Source organism: Callithrix jacchus, chromosome 14 (genome assembly GCF_049354715.1).
Source record: "Callithrix jacchus isolate 240 chromosome 14, calJac240_pri, whole genome shotgun sequence".
Classification (NCBI taxonomy): Eukaryota; Metazoa; Chordata; class Mammalia; order Primates; family Cebidae; genus Callithrix; species Callithrix jacchus.
The window spans coordinates 85,718,003-85,738,753 of NC_133515.1; the positions used below are offsets into that span (position 1 = coordinate 85,718,003).

General features: G+C 45.3%; 1 protein-coding gene across 2 annotated transcripts in view; it reads left to right on the plus strand.

Annotated features, from left to right (window-relative positions):
* ALK (ALK receptor tyrosine kinase) overlaps positions 1–20,751 on the plus strand; it is a 771,141-nt gene that overhangs the window by 621,802 nt on the left and 128,588 nt on the right. For both annotated transcript variants that reach the window (XM_035272907.3, XM_035272908.3), the window contains exons 7-8: positions 9,063–9,194; positions 11,189–11,289. In XM_035272907.3, coding sequence (XP_035128798.2) covers positions 9,063–9,194; positions 11,189–11,289 — 233 coding nt within the window. The remainder of the gene's footprint in view (positions 1–9,062; positions 9,195–11,188; positions 11,290–20,751) is intronic.

The window sequence follows — 20,751 nt, forward strand, 5'->3', positions numbered from 1 at the left end:
GCGATTTGGCCATCCAGCCAATGAAATAACTGGCTGCAGCCCAAGAAGGGAGTTGGTTAGAAGTGTGCTTCTCCAAACTTAAGGTGCACAGGAGTCGCTAGGGGAGCCTGTTAAAAATGCAGATTCTGATTCAAGGGGTTGGGGCAGGGCCTGAGATTCTAGGCATCTAACAGATTCACAGGTGATGAGGCTGCAGCTGGTCCCTGGACCATATTTTGAGCATCAAAGAATTAAAGGATTGAGCCCACTCCCATTTTGTTCAGCAAATAAGTTTTGAAGTCCTCCTATCTGCGAAGCACTGAGTAGGAGCTTGGGGAAATGAGAAAAGGTTGACACCATTAGACCCAACCCTGTGGGCCGACCTTTTCTCAGCAATTGCCCTGAGCAGCGATTTCCCAGTTTCAGCCTAATCCACAGGGTTCTTTGTTCTGACTCTTAACCTTAACCCCACCAGCTTCCTCAGGAGCGTCTTCTGGCTGAGCACGCTGCCTTGATGAGTTTACAGTCATGGAAATCCTCTGCTCCCCTTCCTCCATTTAGGGTTTTAATTGCCGCATCACAGAATGCTGATGGCTTTCTACATTCCTGTCCATCCACAATGCATAGGCAGAGCTACCACATATGCAGGCTCCCATGGGCATTTCCAGAGAGCCGGCCAGGGACTTACTGTCAGTTTCAGCAGTACTCTGATGAGTTAGCTCCATGTTAGGTGTGAAAGACAATTAATAACACTACCACCACTTTACATTTGTACCTCTCTGGCTGTTTACAAAGTGTTTCCACACTCTGTCCCCTACTTTATCCTCAAACCAGCTCAGAAAAATAGACACTAATATTGCCCCATTTTACAGATAAGGAACCTGAGACTCAAGGAAGAAGTGACTTATGTAAGGTCACACAGCAGGAAGTGGTAAGGCTAGAACTAGAGCCCATATGTTCGGATTCCAGTGCTGCTGTGATACCAACACCCATGATCCAGGCTCAGTTCTCTCCCTCTACCTGCTAAAAGGGTAAGAGAGAGTGACACACTGTGCAGCTCCCACCTCAGGCTGGCTTCCTCTTTCCTCCAGGAATCCATCACCCACTGGAATCTTTCACTGTGAGCCTTGGGCTTTGTTTGTTTGTTTGTTTGTTTGTTTGTTTGTTTGTTTGAGACGGAGTCTCGCTCTTGTTGCCCAGGCTGGAGTGCAGTGGTGCAATCTCAGCTCAGAGAGGTGCTGTCTTTCTTCAAATTTCTGAAGACCTGCATGAATTCCAATAGTAGAGACAAAACCAAAGCTAGATGCTGTAGTGTGTATTTCACTTCAAGAGAAGGAAATGCATTTTTTTTGAGACACACTCTTGCTCTGTCACTCAGGCTGGGATGCAGTGATGCAATCTGGGCTCACTGCAACTTCTGCCTCCTGAGTTCAAGCAATTCTCCTGCCTCAGCCTCCCGAGTAGCTGGGATTATAGAAGCCCACCACCACACCCAGCTAATTTTTGTATTTTTAGTAGAGATGGGGTTTCACCATGTTGGCCAGGCTGGTCTTGAACTCCTGACCTTAGGTGATCTGCCTGCCTTGGCCTCCCAAAGTTCTAGGATTACAAGCATGAGCCATTTTAAAACTCACTTGTAAAGGACACTCCATGAGAAGGTCACTTCCAGCCACCAGTGGGTTTCTGCAAAAGAAGTAGATGTGGGATCCCTTGAGGGGGAAATAAAAAATAAAACAGAAAGTTCTTCTTAGCTTTGGGATTTTTAATCAGAGAAACATGTGGGGCTTGGGGGGAAATGATTTCTTCAGGGGGGTATAAATGGGAAGAGATGCTCAAAGTCAGTGACAGCCTGTTTTAATTTATAATTCTGCCTCTGTGTGAAATGCACAGAGAATTGGGGGGAAATGAGTAATAATTCACTAAGGTGCTGTCACAGCCAGGAAGCGTTAGGGCCCTCTTTGTCAGCCTGCTGCTGCCAAGAAGGCTGAGACAGAGGAAGGACATGCAGTGCTGTGGGTCTCAGCTAGAGAGTTTCTTTCCTCCTGCATGGAGACAGGCTTCTCCACAGATAGGCTGGGAGGAGTTGGATGCCATCAGAATTGCCTGAAATAGCCTACTAGCTCCTCAGGGCTGAGCATCTTTCCTGGAGCCATGCTCAGAGTGAGCTGGAAAAAAGCGAGCTCTCTCTCACCCTCTTATCCTTCCCTCTTCCTTCTGTGGGCAGTGGAGAAATGCACAGTCTAGAAAGCTGACTGTGGCCTCTTCAATGGGACCTGAGATCAGTCTGATGTAGAGAAAAAGATTGCGTGCCCTTTGTGCTGAGCCCACAGATGATATAAAGAGACCCCAGTGACTGGGATTGTTTGATCAGGATAGGCTAGATCATGCTGCAGTAATAAAACCCAGATTTCAGTGTCTTGGGATTAACATTTACAGTACCTGTCCAATGAGGATGAGAGTGGGAGGGGCCTCTGCTCCACAGGATCACTCAGGGACCTAGGCTGGCAGAGGCTCCTCCATCAGTATATTGTCACCCTTAGGAAAAAGAACTCTCATTGGTTGTTTCAGCAGGGAATAGAGAGACCAAAGATTTACACAGGGCTTTTTGCAGTCTTAATTCAGAGAAGACACATCACTTCTACTCACATTTCATTGGTCAGAGCACATCATATGGCTTCACTTAACTGCAAGGGGACTGGAAGATAAAGGAAAGCAAATGGAAAGTTTTGAGTCTCTGCAGATGGTAATTTGATAGACCCAGACAAACCCCCAGCCAACAGTACCACAACCACCACCACACTCTTGACACTGAGTCAACCATTAGAAATGTAGTGAGCTATACATTGGCTTCTCCTGAGATCACATTCATGGTAGATCAGCACAAAGAGCACAGAATTTAGAAGCAGAAGATCTGGATTTGAGTCCTAGCTGGGTTACCTGCTAGCTTTGTGATCCTGTTCAGGTTGCTTAAGAATTCTGAGCCTCTGGTCAAGGAAGTTCACATAGCAGCTGGGCAGAGCCCACAGCAGCTCAGCAATGCCTCTGCTGGCAGACTGTGACTAGACTATTATCTCTGTGCAAGGCAGGGCATCTATGGAAACAGGCAGCAGCACGTCAGGAACTTATAAATAGAGCCCAACCTTCCTAGGACAGAGCACCTAGGAAAAGAGGTGGTTATGAGTTCAGCTGCATCAGACTTAAATGTACCTGCCCAGCAGCTCTGCACAGAACAGTGGAACTCCCAGCACAGCACTTGAGCTCCTATAAGGGACAGACTATCTCCTCAAGCAGCTCCCTGACCCCTGTATACCCAAAGAGACACCTCATAAAGGAGAACTTAGGCCAACATCTGGCTGGTACCCTTCTGAAATGAAGATAACAGAAAAAGAAACTGGCAGCAACCCTTACTGTTCTGCAGCCCCCGTGGGTGATCCCCAGGCAAGCAGGGTCTGGAGTGGACCTCCAGCAGTCCTGCAGCAGAGGGACCTGACTGTTAGAAGGAAAACTAAGAAACAGAAAGAAATAGCTTCCACATCAACAAAAAGGATGTCCACTCAGAGACCCCATCCAAAAGTCACCAGCTACAAAGACCCAGGTAGATGAATCTACAAAGATGGGAAGAAACCAGCACAAAAAGGATGAAAATACAAAAAAAACGTAATGCCTCTCCTCCTCCAAGGGATCACAGCTCCTCACCAGCTAGGGAACAAAGCTGGATGGAGAATGAATCTCATGAATTAACAGAAACAGGCTTCACAAGGTGGGTAATAACAAACTTCTCAGAGCTAAAAGAACACATGCTAACCCAATGCAAAGAAACTAAGAACCTTGAAAAAAGGTTAGATGAAATGCTAACTAGAATGAACAGCTTAGAGAAGAATATAAATGACTTGATGGAGCTAAAAAACATAGCATGAAAACTTTGAGAAGCATACACAAGTTTCAAAAGCTGAACTGACCAAGCAGAAGAAAGGATATTGGAGATTGAAGATCAAGTCAATGAAATAAAATGAGAAGGCAAGATTAGAGAAAAAAGAGTGAAAAGAAATGAACAAAGCCTCCAAGATATGGGATTATGTGAAAAGACCTAATCTACATTTGATAGGTGTGCCTGAATGTGACGGAGACAATGAATCCAAGCCAGAAAACAGTCTTCAGGATATTATCCCCAGGAGAACATCCCCAACCTAGCAAGGCAGGCCAATATTCAAGTCCAGGAAATACAGAGAACACCACAAAGGTATCCCTCAAGAAGAGCAACCCCAAGGCACATAATCATCAGATTCACCAGGGTAGAAATGAAGGAAAAAAATGCAAGGGCAGCCAGAGAGAAAGGTCAGGTTACCCACAAAGGGAAGCCCATCAGACTCACAGTGGATCTCTTGGCAGAAACCCTACAAGCCAGAAGAGAGTAGGGGCCAATATTCAACATCCTTAAAGAAAAAACTTTCAACCTAGAATTTCATATCCAGCCAAACTAAGCTTCATTAGTGAAGGAGAAATAAAATCCTTTATGGACAAGCAATTGCTGAGAGATTTCATCACCACCAGGCCTGCCTTACAAGAGCTCCTGAAAGAAGCACTAAACAAGGAAAGGAGCAACCAGTACCAGCCACTCCAAAAAACATACCAAATGGTAAAGGCCATCGATGCAATGAAGAAAATGCATCAACTAATGGGAAAAACATCCAACTAGCATCAAAATGGCCAGCTCAAATTCACACATAACAATATTAACCCTAAATATAAATGGGCTAAATGCCCCAATCAAAAGACACAGACTGGCAAATTGGATAAAAAGTCAAGACCCATCAGTGTGTTGTATTCAGGAAACCCATCTCATATGCAAGGGCACACATAGGCTAAAAATAAAAGGATGGAGGAAGATTTATCAAGCAAATGGAGAGCAAAAAATAGCAGGAGTTGCAATCCTAGTCTCTGATAAAATGGACTTTAAACCAACAAAGATCAAAAGAGACAAAGAAGGGCCTTACATAATGGTAAAATGATCATTGCAATGAGAAGAGCTAACAATCCTGAATATATACGCACCCAATACAAGAGCACCCAGATACATAAAGCAAGTTCTTAATGACCTACAAAGAGACTTAACTCCCACACAATAGCAGTGAGAGACTTTAACACTCCACTGTCAATATTATATAGATCAAACAGACTGAAAATTAACAAGAATATCCAGGACTTAAACTCAGATCTGGACCAAGCAGACCTAGTAGACATCTACAGAAATATCCACCCCAAATCAACAGAATATACATTTTTCTCAGCACCACATTGCACCCACTCTAAAATTGACCACATAATTGGAAGTAAATCACTCCTCAGCAAATTCAAAAGAACAGAAATGATAACAAACAGCCTTTCAGACCACAGGGAAATCAAATTAGAACTCAGGATTAAGAACCTAACTCAGAACTGCACAAATTCATGGAAACTGAACAACTGGCTCCTGAATGTCGACTGGATAAACAATGAAATGAAAACAAAAATAAAGATGTTATTTGAAACCAGTGAGAATGAAGACACAATGTACCAGAATCTCTGGGACACATTTAAAGCAGTCCCTAGAGGGAAATTTATAGCAATAAATGCCCACATGAGAAGCAAGGAAAAATCTAAAATCAATATCCTATCATCAAAATTGAAAGAGCTAGAGGAGCAAGATAAAAAAAAACTCAACCTAGCAGAAGACAAGATATAACTAAGATCAGAGCAGAACTGAAGGAGATAGAGGCACAAAAAACCCTTCAAAAAAATCAATAAATCCAGGAGCTGTTTTTTTTAAAAGATCAACAAAATAGACCACTAGCCAGATTAATAAAAAAGAAAAAGGAGAAGAATCAAATAGATGCATCAAAAAACAATAAAGGAAACATCACCACTGATTCCACAGAAATACAAACTACCATCACAGATTATTACAAACAACTCTATGCACATAAACCAGTAAACCTGGAAGAAGTGGATAAATTTCTAGACAATTGCACCCTCCCAAGCCTAAACAAGGAAGAAGTTGAAACCTTGAACAGACCAATAACAAGGGCTGAAGTTGAGACAGCAATTAATAGGCTACTAACCAAAAAAAGTGCAGGTCAAGATGGATTCACAGCCAAATTCTACCAGATGTACAGAGAGGAGCTGGTACCATTCCTTCTGAAACTATTCCAAACAATACAAAAGGAGGGAGTCCTTCCCAAATCATTTTATAAGACCAACATCATCCTGATACCAAAACCCAGAAGAGACTAAAAAAAAAAACAATACTTCAGGCCAATATCTATGATGAACATAGATGCAAAAATCTTCAATAAAATACTGGCAAACCAAATACAACAGCATATCAAAAAGCTTATCCATCATGATCAAAAAGGCTTCATCCTGGGGATGCAAGGCTGGTTCAACATGCGCAAGTCTATAAATGTAATCCACCACATATAAATGTAATCCACCACATAAACGGAACCAAAGACAAAAACCACATGGTTATCTCAATACATGCAGAGAAGGCCTTCGACAAAATTCAGCAGCTCTTTATGCTAAAAACTCTCGATAAACTAGGTATCAAAGGAACATATCTCAAAATAAAAGCTATTTATGACAAACCTACAGCCAATATCATACTGAATGGGCAAAAACTGGAAGCATTCCCTTTGAAACCTGGCACTAGACAAGGATGCCCTCTCTCACCACTCCTATTCAATATAGTATTGGAAGTTCTAGCCAGAGCAATTAGGCAAGAAAAAAAAAAATAAAGGGTATTCAATTAGGAAAGGAGGAATTCAAATTGTCTCTCTTTGCAGATGACATAATTGTATATTTAGAAGACCCTATCAACTCAGCCCCAAATCTCCTGAAACTGATAAGCATCTTCAGCAAAGTCTCAGGATACAAAATCAATGTGCAGAAATCACAGCATTCCTATTCATCAATAACAGACTAACAGAGAGCCAAACCATGAGTGAACTCCCATTCACAATTGCTACAAAGAAAATAAAATACCTAGGAATACAACTAACAAAGGATGTAAAGGACTCCTTCAAGAACTACAAACCACTGCTCAAGGAAATAAGAGAGGGCACCAACAGATTGAGAAACACTCCATGCTCATGGTTAGGAAGAATCAATATCATGAAAATGGCCATAATGCCCATAGTAATTTGTAGATTCAATGCTATCCCCATCAAGCTACCAATAACCTTCTTCACAGAACTGGAAAAAAACACCTTAAATTTCATATGAAACCAAAAAAGAGCCCACTTAGCCAATTCAGTCCTAAGCAAAAAGAACAAAGCTGGAGGCATCACGCTACCTGACTTCAAACTATACTACAAGGCTACAGTAATCAAAACAGCTTGGTATTGGTACCAAAACAGAGATATAGACCAATGGAACAGAACAGAGGCTTCGGAGGCAACGCCACACATCTACAACCATCTGATCTTTGACAAACTGGACAAAAACAAGCAATGGGGAAAGGATTTCCTATTTAATAAATGGTTGGGAAAACTGGCTAGCCATGTGCAGAAAGCAGAAACTGAACCCCTTCCTGACACCTTACACTAAAATTAACTCCAGATGGATTAAAGACTTAAACATAAGACCTAACACCATAAAAACCCTGGAAGAAAACCTAGGCAAAACCATTCAGGACATAGGCATAGGCAAGGACTTCATGACTAAAACACCAAAAGCATTCTCAACAAAAGCCAAAATAGACAAATGAGATCTAATTAAACTCCAGAGCTTCTATACAGCAAAAGAAACAATCATTAGAGTGAACTAGCAACAAGAGAATGGGAAAAATTTTTGCAATCTACCCATCTGACAAAGGGCTAATATCCAGAATCTACAAAGAACTAAAACAGATTTACAAGAAAAAAAAAAAAAAAAGCAAACCCAATCAAACATGGGCAAAGGTTATGAATAGACACTTTTCAAAAGAAGACATATATGAGGGCAACAAACATATGAAAAAAATGCTCATCATCCCTGGTCATTAGAGAAATGCAAATCAAAACCACATTGAGATATCATCTCATGCCAGTTAGAATGGTGACCATTAAAAAATCTGGAGACAACAGATGCTGGAGAGGATGTGGAGAAATAGGAACACTTTTACACTGTTGGTGGGAATGTAAATTAGTTCAACCATTGTGGAAGACAGTGTGGTGATTCCTCAGGGACCTAGAAATAGAACTTCCATTTGACCCAGCAATCTCATTACTGGGTATGTACCCAAGGGATTATAAATCGTTCTCTTATAAAGGCAGATGCACACGTATGTTCATTAAGGCACTATTTATAATAGCAAAGACCTGGAACCAACCCAAATGCCCATCAATGATAGACTGGACAAGGAAAATGTGGCACATATACACCATGGAATACTATGCAGCCATAAAAGAGGATGAGTTCGTGTCCTTTGTAGGGACATGGATGAACCTGAAAAGCATCATTTTCAGCAAACTGACACAGGAACAGAAAATCAAACACTGCATGTTCTCACTCGTAGGCGGGTGTTGAACAATGAGAACACATGGACACAGGGAGGGGAGCATCACACTCTGGTCTCTGTTGCGGGGGGCCAGGGGAGGCACAGTCGGGGGAATGGGGAGATTGGGGATGATGGGGAGAAATGCCAGACATAGGTGATGGGGATGGAGGCAACAAACCATATTGCCACCTTGCTATGTATGTATCTATGCAACAATCCTGCATGATCTGCACATGTACCCCAGAACCTAAAGTACAATTAAAAAAAAAAAAAAGAATTCTGAGCCTCTGCTTTGTCAGATATGCAACTGGACTAACAATACCCATGATGAGGAGTTATTTTTCCTATTTTGTTTTCTAAAGATGAGAAACTGTAAACTAGCACAGGCATCAGTAGGGGTTGGGGCTTCTCTTCTTTATGATCAGTGTCATTAGTCATCCAGCATTCTGGCTGGGGAGCTGTATTACTAATGAAGATAATTGGGTCATGCCTGCCTAATTTGACTTGAATTTGGCATATTTTGCCTTCAGTGGTCCTGGAAATGACTGCCTCTCTGCTGTCTCCATAGGTAAACTCCCTGCGGGTTTCTACTGCAGCTTTGAAGATGGCTTCTGTGGCTGGACCCAAGGCACGCTCTCACCCCACACTCCTCAGTGGCAGGTCAGAACTCTAAAGGATGCCCAGTTCCAGGACCACCAAGGTACTTCTGCTCTCTTCCCTTCTCCCTGGTGCCGATCCTCATGCCCACATAGCCAGATGAGAGACTCAGAGCTGGGCTTCACCCCACCTACAGGGCAAGCTCAGGTGTCTGACCAAAGCTTGCCTAGAGCACTCACAAACAATTCCCTTTCTACATCTTCTTGAGCTTTCGAATGATTAAATCAGCCCAAGGTAGATGTCACCTTTGGTTACTTAAAATAAGAACCATGAGGAGGGATTAGCAAAAAGATAACAGCAACAATGATAATAATCCTTTCCATCAACAAGTGTGTGTTGAGGGCCTGCTATGTGTCAGGCATGTAATTCACTGAGAGGTAGGGAAAGCCATGGCCCTCTTTAACACTAGGGAGACTGAGGCACAGGAAGGCCTTGTGTCATTTGTCCCAGGGTTGTGCCCAGGGAACCTCATCCTACACCTGGTCCATCCCCTGTGGCACAGCCTCTCCAGCCATCCCCCCACTGTCACCCCTGATTTAAGTTAGTAATGCCTATCCTCCCCTCTCCGGGGCCCATCCCCCACAAACCCTGCATGTCTGCCATAGAGCAAAGGGCCTCCACACAGCCAAGAAATAGCCAGCGCACCTGCGTAAGCTGATTCCAGACTCAGAGACACCAGGCTGGGCAGGGTGTGGGATCACAGAGGGTCTGTGAAGCCAGCACAGCTCCCAATGTTGGGCTGCTGGAGAGGCCAGGCTAGCCAGCCTTGGGGGCTGTGCCTAGTGGGGCCCGGATAGGTCCTGGTGCCTACCTCTCCGAAGCATGGGGCTGATGGGATGGTAAGGTTTCTCTCCTTCTTTCCTCTTCATTTGCCTTCTTTTTATGGAACTAGAGACCCTCCAATGCTTATTTGTTGAACAAAGTAAGAGTTGGCTCAATCCTCACCGTCCAGCAGCATCATTCTTAGCATTCTGTCTGTAGAAGAAGCAGAGGAGAGAAGTGGAGTTCAAAGCTGGATGTGCTCTTCATGTCTCTGTTCCCATTTTGATAATTCCCCCTACAGCACCCATAGCAAAGAAACATCCATCCCTGTAGAATACCTCCAGTGACAGGGCTCCCGCTGCCTCCTAGAGCAGGCCATGCTGTTGTTCTCAATCATGGATTAGCTTTCCTTACCTGGAGGCAAGCTTCACCTTTCTGTGACTTTTACTCATTGATCATGACCTTTGCTCCCTGGAGCCCCACAGAACTGAATTATGCCCTCTCCCAGCAAGGCAGCCCTTCAGAAATCTGAGGGCAACAATTGTGACCCGCCTGCCTGCAAGAGGGCTTTTCTGTCCGCAGTCACCTAATGCCAGCTCCTTGAATCTCCCTCATGCTTGCTGAGACCTCCTGGTTACTCTGCCCTGTACTGAGAGAGTTGGAAAGGTAGAAAGGAAAAACTAAAGTAATGCTTGGGGTTCTGTGGGCCCCTAGTGTTGTGAGCGTACACTGGCACTCATACCACAGCTCTGACCACCTACAAAATGCCCTGCAGAGTCTGGAAGTTTGTAGATGCTTCTTCCCACCACCACGTGGGGTTGGGAGCCCCTGTTCTCCCAGATTTTCAGGCAGAGCGGTGCTTAGAAAATACAAGAAGTGGATCTTCATTGGCAGGGGGCATAGGATGACCTGGGTTCTGGACAGGGGAGAAGAGGGTGAAGGTCATAGAAACCACTGGAAGGCCATGAATGACTGAAAATGGAGAGGGTGGAGCTGGGGAGGCCGGTGTGCTTCAAGCTACTACTGGAGCATGGGCTGAAGCTGGTGACTTGGAAGATCAGGGATGTGGAAGCCCCCATGATGGTGCTGGGACCTCACAAGCAGTATAGAATGAAATTGTTGACAGGCGGGCTTTCTTCTCCATTGTAGGCCAGAAACCTCTTTCCTCAGAGATATCCCTAGGCTAGAAAAGAACTGTGCACAGTCCATGACCCCTGCACCCCAGCCCCCAGTACCTGATAATGGCCTGTTTGTAATTCTTTTCCTCTCTCCTAGACCATGCACTATTGCTCAGTACCACTGATGTCCCCACTTCTGAAAGCGCTACAGTGACCAGTGCTACGTTTCCTGCACCGATAAAGAGCTCTCCATGTGAGGCAAGTCTCAGTGTTTCTCTAGTTCTCTAACTTCTCTAACTCCTCCCACCTGTTGTCACTTCCGGGACCCAGATTATGGGCTGGTGGTTCTCCTGGGGAGAGAACAAGAGGGCCATCTCCACCATCTCTGCCATCTTCAAGGCAGAGCACGTCCATCAACATGGTAAAGCCCCATCTGCAGAGAATCATGCCTTAAACAGCCATATGCAGCTGCACTGAACTATTTGCAGTAGAACCTTGATTTAATCAAACCCAGAAGAGATTTTTCTGCAGTATAACAAGGGAGAGTAATAAGGATTACAAAAGACTTTCTACAGAATCCTTTTTTAAAATATTGAGCTCTTGTAATACATTTTAAATACTAAACATCCTCAAAATTTTGATTTACATAAACTTCACTAAGACATCAATGGCATTCAGTGAGTGGCTCCAAAGCCACTCACTCAAATGGTTCCTGACACTGTTACCTCATTCATGTGTGGGTGGAGGGACTGGCGCCATGTTCCTTAGCATATGGTCATATTCTTTAGGGGACAATAAAAGTGCTTAAGACCCCAACATGGCACAGTGATGAAGCTCATGGACTCTCGAATCAACTACCTGAGTCCAAGTCAGGTTCTACCACTGATTGACTGTACAGATTGTGTGGGCAGTTAATTAACCTGTTGGGACTTCAGTTTCCTCACCGGGAAAGCGAGCACACTTATAGTGCCTACCCCAAACAGTGAAGATTAAATAGATAATGCCCAAAGGGCTTGGAAGAGCATCTGGCACAAAGTAAGCACGGCAGTAGTTAGCCAACGGGGTGCCTGGCACCCTGTGTACACATTTAGAAGGACACTGGGGGAAGAGGAAGAGAACTTGAATCAAAAACCAGACTCTAAGCTCGGAGAGAGCAGGCCACGTTTTGGGCTTCTTCGCACTCCCTCACCGCACCTGCATCAACATCTTGCACATAGTAGAAAACCTGCATGTAGTTTAGATTTGGCCAGTCATCTCTTTCTGGACACTCACTGGAGAAATTCCTGTCTGGCTCAGTGTCAGGAATAGCTGTGCACCCTGAGCAATGTGCCTCCTGTCAAGTTGTGGACATCGTGAAACTGACCAGACTCACTTCTCCTGTGGCTAATAGAAATCCCAGGGAGGTGGTGCTGCGGCCAGCAGTGGGACAGACAACAGGATTGCCCTGCTAAGGGACGCAGGCAGTATCAAGCCCCTCAAGTTTCTCGTAAAATATGTAACAATCCTGCACAATCTGCACATGTACCCCAGAACTTCAAGTATAATTTAAAAAATTATACTAGAAAAAAATTAAAACTCACAGAAAACAAATAAGAATGGAAAAGATGTAGAAATAATTTTTGAATCCAAGGAGGGGTTAAATTAAAACCAAGGCTCTGCTTGGCATTAAATGGAATTTCGTGATATGCAGTTTGTAGCAGTTTACTCCTGGTTTGATCTTATAACTCAACCTTCGCCACTTCCGTCTCACCCTCTTCTAGGCTATGGTATCCTACTAGATTTTATGAATCTCTGTGAACCACCTTAAATCCTTTTTGGAAGAAGTCTGGGCACAAATAAATAGATTCATTAAATTAAATTGTATTTGAGAAACCATGCTATCTCAAGCAGATGTTGGAATTACACAGTCATTGCTGATATTTCTCAGGTGTCTGAGAGCAGGAACCTAGAAAGGAAGGCTTTTTAAGAGAACACGTAAATGAGGACAGATGGTTGGCCCACCAGAGAGTGCAGGAGAATCCTTAAGGGCATTTGGTCTTTAAATTTACTCTTTGCTGGGTTTAATATGAGCCAAATTTCAGAAAAAGAAACGTCAAGGTACAAATGATATTATTCAATTACTTCATCATTTCTCTAATAACCTTTGAGTTGATCAATAGCTTAAACAGGTGTTTTGTTTTACTGGCCTGTTTTATTTTTCCTGCAGTCTAATTTGCTCTGGGCTGTTTCTGCTATTTCCTGCCCTTTTCCAGAACTTGGCTCAGCAGGCATAATGAAGGGAAGGGAATAAGTCCATTCCACACTCACATTATTTATATTTATATATATTCATATGATTTCACATTCAGGTTTTCAGACCATTCATCTAATGCTGATGGGTCTTTGAATTCCCAATGTTGGGAGAAATGTTTTTATCACGAAAATAAATAACCAAAGTAGAAATATGCATTTCTTGATGTGTAAGCCCTACCATTTATTTTATGTGAATCCTAAATACAGAAGGCAGGAAGTTGATTTCCTCCTCCCAGGCAGGCTAAACCCCAGCGGCAGAAAAAAAAAATGGATATTGCATTTCTCTGGGGGACTATTTGAGGTTCACTCAGGGTTTCAAACCCCACCAGCCATGCAAAGCCTCTGTTGCCTATGGAGCCCAAGTGTAGGAAGGTGGACATGAGACAGAGTTTGGGGGACAGGGTCTGAGGAGCATCAGGCCCACAGGGACTGGCAGTTGGTCCCACTGAGCTCCCGGTCTGATGCCTACCATGGAGGACCTTCTCCAAACCCAGCTCAGTCCTGCTATCCAGGAAGTTAAAGTAATTGTAGAATATCTCAAGAAACACCACAATCATTGGTGGATTCCCTTAGAAGAACTGGTGTCATCTTTGAGAATTTTCTGAAAAATCTAGAAGTGAGCTCACCAGTAGTTCTATGTTTCTCCAGTTGCAGTCACCTGCAAAATGTAATAAATGTCCCACCCTGAACCTACTGAATGACATCGCTAAGTGTGGGGCCTCCGGCTCTGCATTTTTAAACCCCATCCTCAGTGATTCGGAGGCACACTGAAACTTCAGAGCTATTGGCCATAGGTATTATGCCAATTGTGACTGAAATCCATTCTGAGCCCATGCAGAGAGGTTTCCTCCCCTGCCTGTGGCCCCAGATAGCGTGATTTCACTTGTCTTTTAGAAGGATGAGTCAGAAAAGGGATGAGAAATGATGAAGGCAGGGGTGAAGAGAAGTGGATGGGAGGGCATATGGAACCAGGTCAGGAGCCCCCCATGATGGAGGCATAGCCACAGTGTACCTTTGTGCTAATCCAACTTCCAGGGCATTCCAGAAGCCTGCCCCACTCCCACCTCCTCCCTCCAGGCTCCTGCAGCCACCACTGCCGGCTCTTGCTGACTACCGCGGCTGCCTCCTGTCTCTCTGCACAGTTACACATGGGGCATGAATATTTAAAGACCTCTGCCTCACCCAGCTACAAACAAGAGAGAACGTTGTGGTTTCGGTTTTCTCTTTTTGCTCCTCCTCTCCACCACAAACTCTTCTCTGTGGGAAACGGGGGAGCCACTTACAATGTATTCTGATTTTATTTTTATTTTTTCTGAGCTCCAGTTCAAATAATTAAAGTTGCCACCGGGGAGGGAAGGCTTGCAGTGGCTTTCATGTGCTCACTTGCTGTCAGACCTGCTCGAATCCGCCTCGGCTTTGAGACACCCACGGATGTGTCTGGCATTGCAGCCGCTGGTAATAAAGAGCACAGCAGAGTGGCGGCAGACACCACCCCAGCCCCCTGCCTTTCACACACCCGGTAGCCTGAATGTCTCAACAAGCCCCGTGTGGTTTGAAATTCTATTTTATTTGAATGGCCTGCTTGTGACTAGAATAATTTAAACCATGTTCTCAGGCCAGAACAAGGCCTACAGGGAGAAAAAATGGACTTCCCTCATTTTCTTTCCCCTCCAAGGCATGGAAGCAGTTTTCCTTGTATGAACTGCAGGAATGCAATTTGATACAAAAGTGAGATGGGACCCCCGTCAATTTGTGGTGATCAGCTCCTCAATGCTGCTTTTCCTCCCTGGCCAGAGATGCAGTTGCCACTCCCCTCTTCTCGCATGTACATATGTACACACAAGCACACACACTTATACACATGCATGCACACACCCATTGGGATCTTGTGTCACAGCCGGACCTTTCCACCCCTGACGTCACCTCTAGCAATAAAAAGAAGAATCAGGTTGGCCAGGCATGGTGGCTCACCCCTGTAATCCCAGCAATTTGGGATGCCAAGGTGGGCAGGAGTTCAAGAACAGCCTGACCAACATGGAGAAACCCTGTCTCTACTAAAAATACAAAATTAAACGGGCATGGTGACACATGCCTGTGATCTCAGCTACTCAGGAGGCTGAGGCAGGAGAATCACTTGGACCAGGGAGGCGGAGGTTGCACTGAGCTGAGATGGCACCATTGCACTCCAGCCTGGGCAACAAGAGTAAAACTCCATCTCAAAAAAAAAAAAAAAAAAGAATCAGGTTGGATTAGCTGTGGGGAGCTGCTGTGATCTAGGCTGAAGGTGACCAGAGGATCCCTTCCACTTCTACATGGGCCAGCTGATCTGGAGAAAAGGGGACCTACCCTTTGCATCATTAAAACCAGCAAATGTAGCCCAGAGGGACATGAGGGGGAAGACACCATGACCCCTCAAATTGCCCTTGGCCATCCATCCCTGAAGCCTTTCTCAAAGCCCCACTGAGAAGGAGTGCCTGGTACCCAGCAGGAACCCGAGGGCAGGTAATTTTTCTGTAAATTGCTCTCTGGCTAATTTTGTAAGACTTTTCAGGGTACTGGTGATCATCTCTGGAAACAGGCCTGTCCTTCGCTCCAGACTCTCAGTGTGACACAGAAGCAGGGAGGCTGAGAGGCCGGCTATGTTGATTGGGCTTGTTGAAGCTTGCCACCAACCTTAGCAGTGGGCAAATAGGACTCTCAAGATGGGGGAAAGAGGGTACTTTTCTGACTGCTGTGTTTTTAAAATTTATTAAACTCAGTGGCAAATATTCTGTGGAAAGTCAAGAAAAGGAGGATAAGAGTAATAAAACTTAGTATCAGATGGCATGAGATCGAGGAAAAACAAAAGCAGAAGGGGTCTTCCTTTATCAGCCCCCTCCAAACTCTCAACAAGGTAGGAGCCAAGGGGGATGAGCAGAACTATTGAATTCAGCTCATTCTCCAGAGCAGATCCTACGCATCAGGGGCTCCCCATCCAGATCATGAAATTTATCCAAAGACCCACAGCTAATAAACACAAGACCAAACCCAGATCTTATGACTCGGAGCTTCATGCTCTTCCTGTCACACTGCCCCGCTGGGGAAAGATGGAATCTTCTCAGCTCGGGGAGAGTTGAGGAGAGCCTCGAAAGCATTAAAACTGGCATCACTCTCACCTGACTCAGAGCCCTCCCACCGGCACATCTCTGCAGGCAGGCAGAGATTCCCACCCCATTTTGTAACCAAAGAGTTCTCCAGTTCATCTCTCCACAGCCTGGGAGTAGTCACTGGTTCTAACTCCTGAGCCACCAAGGGGACACTGCCACTCACCTGCAGGACTCAAATGGAGTTTGTTCATTGGGTGGGCCCTGTTCTCGGCCCCATGTGTTCCAACTTACTTTAGCAAATCAGGAAGGAGAAGCCATTCCAAGAGGCTTCATGGGCTTGATCACAAATAAGGCTGTTATTTCCTGGAGCCTGAACTTCTGCACAGAATGTATGACCATCTAGGGAGAAGAATATTGCACCCTTCCCCTGTCCAGGCTGACTGGTGGAAGAAGAGCAAGTCCCTTTCAGAGCCTGTTGGGACCAGCCTCTCTCTGCCCGTGCATGGCCAAGCAATGCTGCCCTTTGTGGTGTTTGTAGAAACTCTTTTCGTAAATAGCTGGGGCCCAGTACCAAGCTAGAGGGGATTTCAGGGTAATATTATCTCTACCTCCCTCACTAAGCCCAAGTCCCTTTAGTCAAGTAATTTGGGGACCAAGATACCCATCAGGCAGAGTTACTGTGGGTGCCAGCCCCCATCTCATCTGATGCTGTGACATCTCTGCAGTGACGGAATGTGCCTGAATTGAGAGAAAGGAAGTCCAGCTCTAGGTGTCAGTGTTTGCCTAAATTAAGAGCAGATCCAGCTAGTCTTGCTGGGGATTGTTTTCACACATGCTGTTGTGTTGGGTACCATGGTCAGGACCCCAAGCTAGCATATGATTCCTCTAAGTTGTCCACTCTCTGCCTCGGAGGACAGAATATTGGGCTTAGCAGAAAGCACAGGGCTCCTCTGGCTCCCACAGGGTAACGCTGACACCTGGAGCAAGTCGGAGAAGGCTGCTGGCTCCAGGTAGAGCTGCCCTCTCTTGCCCTACAGCCCAACAGCCATGCCATCTCCTGTGACCAGAGGAATTTGGCTGGCCATATGGGGCCAGTGCAAAAGGAGCATCCCCAAAGCAGCATGGTGCCATGGTAAGGGCAAGGTCTTGAAGTCCCTTAGGCCTTGATGGAAGCCCTTCACTTTCTAGCCAGGAGACCCTGAGCACAGTGCCCAACTCTTCCCAGCCTCAGTATCCTCTCCAGGGCTATCAGGAGAAACAAGGGAGAGGAGATGTGAAAAATGCCCAGCCTGAATCTAGACACTATTAGGTGCCTAAACATGGAAAACGTGGTTTCTGCTACTCTGTTGCAGCCATTACTATTATTGTCTTATTATCTCACTTTAAGATGATTCTGAGACCAAAGCTGCCCTCTGCAATGAGCCTGAATCTGGAGGATTTGGCTGCTGCCCTCCCCTGGGCAGCTTGGCAATAGTGGGGACAGGGGTGTTGCCCACCTCAGTGGCTGGGGTTGGGGGAAGTTTATGCCTTAATAGCAGCAAAAGGTCCCCTGCTGCCCCCTCCAGCAGCTCCTCTCCCCAGCCAGCATGGGCATGAGAGATTCTGCCTCCATCTGTCAAAAGTCCCTTTGCCCCACTGCCCCATCAGCAGACACCTACACAGAACAATAACCCCATACCTTGATATAGTCCCAACATGTTAACAGAGGGGCCTTCTCTCACATTGCCCCCATTTCCCAGAGTAGATGGTATTGTCACCCTTTTATAAATGGGGAGAGGAGGCTCAGGAAAGCAGCCTAGACCACACACAGCTGGTCAGCAAGGCCGCACAGTGTCCCCCAGATGCAAGAGCATCTCCACTTTCCCCAGGGGAGCTCCTGGAAGTGGGACAGCTGCCATCAACAAGGTCACCCAAGGCAGGGAGGAAGGCTGATGACACGGTCCAGAGCAGAACATCACAAGCCAAACTTTTCTTTACAAACCTCTTTTTTTTAACTTAAAAATAAATGCCAATTCTGTATTTTATTCCTTAACATGCCTATTTCTTTGGCCACAAAAACATGCTTATTATTTACTATTGAGTGGCTAACACTCCATGAAGGTACAACCTGTTTGCCCTATGGCTTCAGGTACCCCCAGGAAGAGCTAAGTAGTGTATGTGCCCCTACTCTAAGAAGCCCAGAGGAAGAGGTCCCACCCTCACTGCCTTTTTCTGACACCCCAAGTCCTACCCACCTTTGTGATCTCACTCCATCACCCCCGGTCACAATTAGGCTAATAGATGATGCATTTTGAAGAGCACCTGCCCTGCCTTCTTTGGCCCTTAAGTCAGCCTCAGCTATGTTTGTCCCTCATCCACCCCATGAGTCACGCTGTCCCTGGTGCTGAAACCTCAGGAGGGCTGAGCCCTGGTAGCTGCTAACACTGCCAGTGATGAAGACAGTAACCTCAGAAAGTCCTTAGCTAGGGTCTAGGCATGCGTAACTTTGTATCAGAGGGCAAGGGGGAGGAAGCTGCCATGGTTCTTGAGGCATTTTCCAAATGGTTTTTTCCAAAGGCTCCCTGTGTGAGTCAGAGATTTGGGCCCCACTTCTAGTGTCTAATGACAACCATCCAGACACCTGTAAGCTCATCACTATAATGAGAGTCCCTTATGTGTCAAAGCTTACAGAGCCTCTCCACCTCCCATAGCTACCTTGTGAGGGGTTGAAATCTTCCCTATTCTTCAGATGAGCCCTTGAGCCATGGCAACAAGGCACTTGACTGGCTGGATGCACACAGGGACACCGAGTGGAAGGGATGAGTGAGGGAGGGGCACTGAGGGTCCGCAGTCAGGTGGTGAACCAGCAATTATTGATTTCAAACCTGCCCTGCGCCCAGCCATGCGGGGAGACAGCCATGGGAATCTGGAATCTCTTTGGGGTGTTGATTCTATAGGGAAGTTAAGAAAACTTACATTCAGTGTGAAAACTTCTGGTCTTCAGGTCAATTAAAATCACTTGGCTGTATTACATGAAAAAACAAGCCATTATTCTTAATCGGGGCCCTCAAACACTCTAGCTCTTTGCACTCTAGTAGAAAGAAGACTTCACTTAGTCCAAAGCTGGAGGTAGGGATCCTTCATATCAGTAAAGCCAACTAAGGGTGTAATTTTCAAATGTTGATTAGCTAGTATAAGGCTGGCACTGTGCTAAGCATTTCACTTGCATTATCTCATTGTAAAAAAAATTGTTACCCCCATTTATTGATACAGAAACTGGAGCTTAAAGAGTTTAAGTAACTGTCCCAAGGTAAGTGCCCAGCTTAGCAAAGACATTTGATAAATGTTAGTTCCTTTTTCCTGGATTGGAAAAAACAGACAGGGGACACTTTTTTAGAGATAAACAGTTCACAAAAAAACAGAATAGGACAGGGCAAAGATGTTGTATTAAATTTCAGTCTAGTTTTTTTTAATCTTCTAGGTTCCCTAAAGAATGATCTTTCCAGGCTTATGGGAAGAAAAACATGATATTTTCTTCAGTTACACTGTAATGGTGTAATTCTGGGCAGACAGCCTCCCTTGTGCCTCAGTTTCTCTGTGTGTGATGGAGATGACACTGAAGAGTAGCTTTGTAATCTGACTGCTAGGGCAGAGTATGATTCAAGCCAGGTCTGTCCCACTTGCCAACAAATCTATACACACTGGATTTGACTTAGGTGGCCTGAGTTTAAATCCCAGCTCTGCCCCACTTAGGAGCCATATGACCACAAGCAAGCCACTTCCTCTAACTGAAGATAAAAAATAAAAAGCAAACAAGCAAACCTGTTGTAATTGCTGCACGAGGGTTGTTACCAGGATCAGAGGAAAATGTGAAAACCGTATGTCTTCTCTGCAAAGCTTGATGAATGGCAGCAATTATGATGATGATGATGATCCCTCATCTTATGTTACTCAGGCATGAGGATGTTGCTGCTGTGTAAATTCAGACACCGCCTGTGTTCTGATTTCTCCTCTCAGTCAAGCAGCAGCACGTCGGCAGGTCAGGAGCATTATTTCACACAGTGCTCACGTTAGCACAAGCAGGATGTGCCCAATAAACACACTTGTTGACAATTAATTAATTAATTGCGCAGCCCCACCCCCAACCCTGCCATTGCAAGCATAACCCTTGTCCAGGATGAGAGCTAACAAGAAGACTCCTCTTGAGTCTCAAGGACCCAACAAATCTGAGCCTTCTGACCCAAAGTCATTCTTACCCCAGCACCTAGAGCTGGAGCCCAGCATTCTGTCACCACTGCCTGTTAAGTGGTGGACTCTGCCAGAGCACGTGCTAATGGCTACAGTAATCAACAGCAATTGTAAC